The sequence below is a fragment of the Micropterus salmoides genome, unplaced genomic scaffold (genome assembly GCF_014851395.1).
Source record: "Micropterus salmoides isolate LMB-PRFRI ecotype aquatic unplaced genomic scaffold, ASM1485139v1 Ms_hic_scaffold_170, whole genome shotgun sequence".
Taxonomy (NCBI): domain Eukaryota; kingdom Metazoa; phylum Chordata; class Actinopteri; order Centrarchiformes; family Centrarchidae; genus Micropterus; species Micropterus salmoides.
The window spans coordinates 33,197-40,416 of NW_024040818.1; the positions used below are offsets into that span (position 1 = coordinate 33,197).

A 7,220-nucleotide genomic window follows, 5' to 3' on the forward strand; every position below is an offset into this window, starting at 1 on the left:
TATGGCCAGAGTTATTTATACATATAACTAGTTTTCCTTTACATTCATACATGCAAACTACATTACGTAACGTTACATAGGAGCCAAAAAACATGCTGTTAACTTTCCCGCTCAGCTTCCAGACCAGAGTCTGAAGCCCAGGGGAAATGTTTGCTAGTGCTAACGGGCTTCACTTTTCCAGAAGATTGGAAACAACAGACACACTTTTATTAACTGACACACTGTGACCTACACTGTACATTTACTTTCTGCCAGACGCTCACTCACACACTCAGTACACACAGCCCTATTCCTTAAAAGACCTAACTTACGCTCTCTAACAGCACCTGTCACATAGATGTCCTTTGAAGAATGAGAAGAGGAAGCTAACTAAGCATTGAGTGTTATCATGCTCATTAATGATTGTGTAAAATTTTAGTAGTGGCGCTCATTCATTCAGCAGCGACACCTAACCCACAAAAAAACAAAAAACTGCTTCGGATCTTCACGTGAATTACATATTTTGATTCAAAACAGAAACATTCACAGAAAAGCCAGTTGGATGTATGTACATTCTATCCTGTAATTTCTCAAACCAGACAATCTTTCTTAGAGAAAATGCCCAAAAAGTGTGTATGCACCTAAAATGTTGACATAAATAAGACAAATATTTGATGCCGAAAGACAGAAATTCAGCAAGTTTCCCATTGGTCATGTCACAAAATGTTTATTTGTATACTTGATATGGCATAATAAATAATATCTGTTTATCAGACACTTTGTGATAATATCAGTAGAAACATTTCCTCAACATTTTTTTGAAGGAATTAAAAAAAAAAAAACGTGGACAACCCAGACTAATAGTGCTATGAATACATACTCTTTTTATTAAAACATCACATTTCAAACGTAGTCAGAGAATTCATATTTACAAAACAGCTGTTCTTCTCCCTCACAAAGAACCGAACACCTTGTATTCAAAAATCAGAAATATTCTCTCTTCCACACTGGCAGCTCCTGGAAATACACGTCATTTGGGTTTTCATCGGCTAGATGAGAGAAAGAGAAAAGTAACATTAAATTATAGAATTTAAGTCTCGACCGCTATGTCTTGTAGAAAAAAACACCCCATCTTATGATAATGTATGTCTTTTGTTGCCTATGCCATCAATAAAAGCATTGAAAATATTAGAAAGATTCTTAAATCTGAGGTCAGTGCGAGTGTGGTAATCCTGTACTACTTTTGCCTGTTGAAAGTATGTCTTAAAGCTTTCTCAAGCAGGTGCTGAGAGAGGGTGGTAAGAGGTCTTTGTGTTTAAAACCATTAAACTAATTTAAATTAATTGCAGACAGTCATGTTGCAATGAACATGCAGAATAGTATCCAGTAGTTATCCAGTATGACCAAGGGAGTAATTTCAATGACATTTTAAAGCTGGAAAAACATAAATGTGAATGTCCGTTACGTTCATGCCCTCGTCAAATGAGTTTACACAATGCTGATTAATGATGGTTTTCCAAAGCTGAAGTGGGGAGCAACCCAGAGCCATGTAGAGAACTCCATGATCCGCCATGCTGTAAAAAAAATCCATTCCATTGGAAAGATGATTGCATAGTTTGTGTTAATATTCTTTGGTAACATTTATTGTATGCAGTCATACCAACTCTACATGGCTCTAGAGCAACCGGAGTAGCTACAGCAACTATCATAGCCTATGGTGTCAGTGTTTCTGATTTTGAAGTTTCTGATGGTCCAGATAAAATATGAACTCTGCATTCAGAGGAAGGATTACAGCCAAAAAAAGAGAGTGATGACAGTTTTTCCTCACTGGAGAGTCCTGAGAGAAGAGGAGGGCATGTAGCGGAAGATGAACATATTGGGAGTAGACTATGTAGCTTTCACATTTACTCTACCTAAATAACAGATTATTGTCTTGGAACTGTGGAAATGTTTCATCACCTGTGTTTTTGTGAGTATTTCTTAACATAAGCCTGGGCTGAGTACATCATGAACATGCATCGACTGTATGTGTAGTTACTCTCACTGCCAGATGGGGAGACCAAAGCTCCACACAGGTTTACATTTTTAAAATCCTGTCTTTGTCCCCCAACTTTTACAATTCCAGTTTGATTAACTCACTAAAATCTCTGTGAACAATAATAATTCTCTGAGCTCTGAGTTGATATAACTGTGATATGCACATCTGGGACATCCTCAGTGCAGGAGAGAGTGTTGACTTCTTCCCTAATCGTCTGATTGAAAAACACATATAATTAAGAAAAATGCATTAACCATTTTGATCATAATCTATTTTAAAACTTTAGTTTAACCGTGTTTCTGAAGCCAAACCTCAGCCCTTAAATATAACCTGCATATCTGGTCCAGCTGCTGCCCTCACCTCCCTCTCTGGTCTGCTGCAGGAAATTGAGCAGGACAGTGGCAGCCTGATCCACGCTCAGTTTCTCTGTGTTCTGACTGCGGGTCTCTGACAAGGAACAAACACCAAACACGGATTATCTGTCCACTTCATAGGTGATTCCAATTCCAAGACTGTTTTAGGAATTATTACTATTATTATTATTATTACTACTATATTATTATTATTATTCCCTTACCATTTTTCATATTACTATAGAAAGATGCTTAACAATGTGTGTTAAACTACATAACAATTTTGCTTAGTAATGTTTGTTGTACCTAAGTGTAATGTGTCATAGACATCTCCTTCTTTTCGGTCTTCTGAGATGAACCTGCGTCCCTCTGGACCCCCCAGAAAGAAACAGATAAGAAATGAAATATACATTAGTCATTCAATATGAATGAATCTACACACAATTTGTAATATACCCAGTATAAACCATTCCTTTCACAATAAAGAGCTGTTTTTATTCAGTTACAGCAGTCTGTAGCAGTATTTCACATTTAAATTCTGCCTTGTTTATCTTCACATTATGACTGGCATGGAATAAAACAAACTTCCTTTTTAAATAAAATGTTATGATTATATTAGACTATATATTGTGTATTTATTCATATGATTATTTTACATATTATATAATGTTGTATCTAGTCAGTAATTAAATACATACGAGTGCCCTTGAGGTACAACATAGCCTGCGGGGTCCAGTTTCTCCGTTGGAAAGAGCCCTTTAATGAAGAAACAAAGAAAATGATTTTGCTTCATCTAAGAGCTGTACATTTTATGCTTAGGCTTTGTAATCCTGCCCTGTTAGCTAACAATTCATTCACTTCATTTTCAGAGAAGAGAAATAAAGCAGCTTTACCTTCGGTGCACTCCACGACTGTGCAATAAAGGACGCCAGTAGTAAAAGGGTGAGTACATAAGTTAATGTGATGGTCCTCAAACCCTGAGGGATATAGGAAATACGAACAAACTCTTTAATTCCCATTTCTCACAGCTACATCCTTCTCAGAGAAACACTCAATCTGACGTGTTCTGATTAACGCAATACGCACTTGTTTACTTATTTTACAACCTAAAATGAATTCATAACTTTGATACTTTTGTGCTAAATAGCATATTATGGCTATATCTGTAGATACAGACCTGTATGTAAAAACATGTTTTGCATCAGCAATTGATGCATAAAATGACATAAAATCTTCGGCTACCTTTAAGAATTGCAGAATTCTAGAAAGTAATTTACTGTAATGTTTTTATCTTCTAATTTTCATTAATGCATCCAGATGAAAACTGTATTCACTTTTCTACATTGCAAATTTGTCTGTATAGTACCCCTATAAGAGGTGAAACTATGCTGGAAAAAGGAAAACAAACGCTTCATATGCAGATTTTCCAACTGAATGAAACCAAAATGTTTTTGTGAATTGTACTTACTTTCATGGTGTCAGAGATCTTTTGAGCCTGGTGTCCAAAGAGACGACGAGAGGGTAAATGCTTCTAGGTAATTGCTCGCTCTCCATGTATTTATATCCTCTGTGGCGGGGAACCCTCTGTGCTCCACCAGTTGGGCAGCAGCCATAGGTCACGCCATTTTGATGAAATGGGGGCGGTTGGGAAAGTGAATGAATGGAGCCATCGATCAATTCTGCTCCTTTCATTGAGAGCGGTAGTGTACTGTACATTTTTCTGAATTTAAACAGCTGCCATTAGCACTTTCAGCTCCCTGGTGCAGTTTTTCAAAATGACTTATGTTTGAGCTGCAGGTCGTTATTGTGAAATGTGAATTGGCTCTTGGTGGTGTCGTCACTGTCAATATGAGCAGTAATATTCTCCCCTCTGTGGAAATATTGATTTGTTTGCACCTTGCTCACTGGCGCAGAACGCGCAGAGCTGGATTTTATGACTCAAAATGCCACACTTCCAATGAATAGAACGATAGTGATATCATTAACTGCCAGGGATGATACCACATATGGTAAAGAGATAGGTCAGTGAGGTCACGAGTCCAAGTACCCCCCCCCCCACCCCTACACACACATACATACCTAATTCCATTCCATGAAGACAACTTCTGAGGGAGATCTAAGTTGTGGTTTAAAGATACAAAACATACAGAAAATCTAGTTAAGATGTTTTTCTTTCTATTGTTTTTTAATTCAAAAATTATCTTTAATGCTCACCATGTATACAGTTCATTGGTTCACTATACTGTCAGCAAAACATCTTTTCCAGAGCTAATAGGGGAGACCGGGGAGTGGTGTAACACTGGGTTAGCTGTAACATTTTCAGTATATCGGAAAACAACTGCGGTGATGTCATCAATATCGTAGACGCCAATTTAATTTTCAAGCTCACATGAGAAGTGACATGTCTCTGTTAGCAGCACTGTGAATTTTAAAAGCAAAAATCTGATTTTCAGGTAAGAAAGTATTTTTTTTAATCAAGATTATTTTTTTTGCCTAGCATTCATTTTATTGCATTGTTGCAACTTATATCACCTGAAGTAGCCGTTCTTGAATTTAATTTGATGCTTTGCATTCATGCTAGCTTCAAACTCACAGACCTTAAACAGCTAGCTATGTAATGGCTGGTTGTTGTGGGGAAATGGCACTGAGTATAGCGGCCTCTGTGTTAGGTGCTTTGTTTGTTTTGTTTTTGTGTGTTAATTTAGTTTTCAGCTGTGATTCCCCGTGCTCTTTTACCAGAGAAGAGCTTATGAACATCAGGAGAACAACTCCAGCGGATATAGTTCCCACTTTTCTCAGGTCATCAGTGGAATTATTGGACATTTTGGTGAAGGGCTCTCTCGCTGTTGTTCAGGAGAGGAAAACGAGCTGGGTCGCTCGTGCGTCTTCGCGGTAGGGAACTCCGCACACCGCTACGGGCAATATTTCTCTCCAACGTGAGCTTCACAAATGTGAAAATACATGTTTTGGGTAATGAGATATTTGTGTATATTTTTTTTTACAGATCTCCGCAGTACACATTGGACAAAATTCCACAAATGTGTAAAAAGGAAGTTACAAATGTAACATGACCCACAAATTGACAGAAAGCAATCTGCAAATGTGCAAAAACTGTTCTGTGTGTAGAAGTCACTCTGTATTTTTGTGGATATGATTTTACACATCACAAATGTAAAAATATATATTTGTAGATAGTGAAATATTTGCGCATCATAGTACACATTTGTGGATTGTTTTCTGTGGGTTACAAATATTGAAGTCCAATAAAATCTTCCATACACTCCCCCCTTTCAAATCATACAAATGTCTCTGCACTTGTAAATACAATTTAATTTCATATCATGCACAAACCTGGCACATTGCACGTTTGTTAATTGTTAATCTTTGTTGTTGTGTATTTTATATTGTCAATTTATATATTTAACCACAACCCCAGAATAACGCACAAGTAAATATCTGCGATGTTGTTCTTTCTCTGCAAATAGTTGTATTATAACTTGCATTGTCTATTCCATATTTATATATTCCTACATTTATTTATGTCAACTGTATGTTTGTCTGCTTGTAGCACCTTGTCACCAAAGCAAATTCCTTGTATGTATAACACTACTTGGCAATAAAGCTCCTTCTGATTCTGATTCTTCCAAATGGTTGTAACAGTTTATCAAAATGTTATAACCATCCCCTTATGATGATTCTGAATGTTTTTTTGCACTTTTCAGCTTTTTTCTAGCATGCCTAGGCAGTGGAAGTGTAAGACAGACAGGGGTAAAGCAAAGCAAACAAGCAAAGGCCCGAGCCCAATGATTATAGGACCCTCTTGAAAATGAGATCATGTATCTCAAGAGGCTATCCTTGGTATACTTGGTATCGGATCGGATAGGAATTAAGTGGTATCGCACATCACTAATGCAGACTGCCATTCTCAAGAGCGCTTTACTGCTCGGCCACTCTTTACATGCAACACAATGCAATACCAGTTAAACAGCGCCCTCTGTATGTCGGCTGTCTGACATTTCCTCAGTCATACTGTCGATATCAAAGCACATAGCTGAACGCAGTTACGTCTTTAGAAACATTGATATCCCAGCTAGATAAGCTATTTTTTTTTTTTTACCCAAACATGATCTTGAACATGACCGCTTTTATGCTCAATTTGTCATCGATGATACAGACAATCTCCAGACATCGTGGATTTATCCTCAGCACAGAATAAAATCTATAAGCTACACGGGACTTCTTTATAACACAGTGACTCTGTGGACATTAAGGCAGCTGTCAGGTTCAGGTGCTCTGAAATACTTACTGTGCGCTACATTACTGCAGTAAGAAAACTGATCGATGAACAGCAGTGTTTCCCACAGGATTTTAAGAGACTATGGTGGGTGGACCTTGGACAGTCTTGGGGGGGTAATGGGGGGCATGCCCCCCGGAAGAAATTTTGTACATTTGTACAAGTGTTGTACAAGTAATTTTCACAACATTTTATTGCTGTTGTTTTTTTTTATTACTTTTAATGTACACATGTAATATGTTTTATACTTCTGTGAATATAATTCAATTCATCTTATTTCCATACTGTATCGAAATCTTTTTAAAAAACGGACGTATATCCTCGCGCTAATTCATCAAGTCCGACCCAGTATGATAATAATTAGGGCCCGAGCACGACCGTGCGAGGTCCCTATTGAATTTGCTCGGATATATATATTATATATATTTAGGGCCGAGCACGACCGTGCGAGGTCCTATTGAAATTGCTCGGATTTTTTAGGGCCCGAGCACGACCGTGTGAGGTCCCTATTGAATTTGCTCGGATTATTTTTTATTTTTTTTATTTTTTTTTTTTT

The 7,220-nt window shown here is 37.4% G+C and overlaps 1 protein-coding gene across 2 annotated transcripts; it reads right to left on the bottom strand.

Moving 5' to 3' along the window:
- Positions 1 to 840: 840 nt before the first annotated feature.
- LOC119908236 (spexin prohormone 1-like) lies at positions 841 to 5,043 on the bottom strand. Of its 2 annotated transcripts, XM_038725950.1 has the most exons (6): positions 3,839 to 5,043; positions 3,264 to 3,347; positions 3,069 to 3,126; positions 2,677 to 2,739; positions 2,378 to 2,464; positions 841 to 1,028 (listed from the first exon to the last, which is right to left on the bottom strand). In XM_038725950.1, exons 1-6 carry the CDS (start codon positions 3,842 to 3,844, stop codon positions 964 to 966), a joined length of 363 nt encoding a protein of 120 aa, XP_038581878.1. In that variant the 5' UTR covers positions 3,845 to 5,043; the 3' UTR covers positions 841 to 963. The 2 variants fall into 2 exon arrangements, with proteins under 2 accessions (XP_038581878.1, XP_038581877.1); XM_038725949.1 differs by lacking the exon at positions 3,839 to 5,043 and having other exon boundaries at positions 3,264 to 3,734.
- Positions 5,044 to 7,220: the final 2,177 nt, after the last annotated feature.

Bases quoted from the DNA above. Each gene is read 5' to 3' on its own strand.
- LOC119908236 (XM_038725949.1), bottom strand. From the start codon at position 3,389: ATGGGAATTAAAGAGTTTGTTCGTATTTCCTATATCCCTCAGGGTTTG. The intron at 2,740-3,068 runs GTATGTATTTAA...TGGGGGGTCCAG, and splicing joins GTTGTACCTCAAGGGCACTC to AGGGACGCAGGTTCATCTCA. The intron at 2,465-2,676 runs GTACAACAAACA...GTTCCTTGTCAG, and splicing joins CTATGACACATTACACTTAG to AGACCCGCAGTCAGAACACA.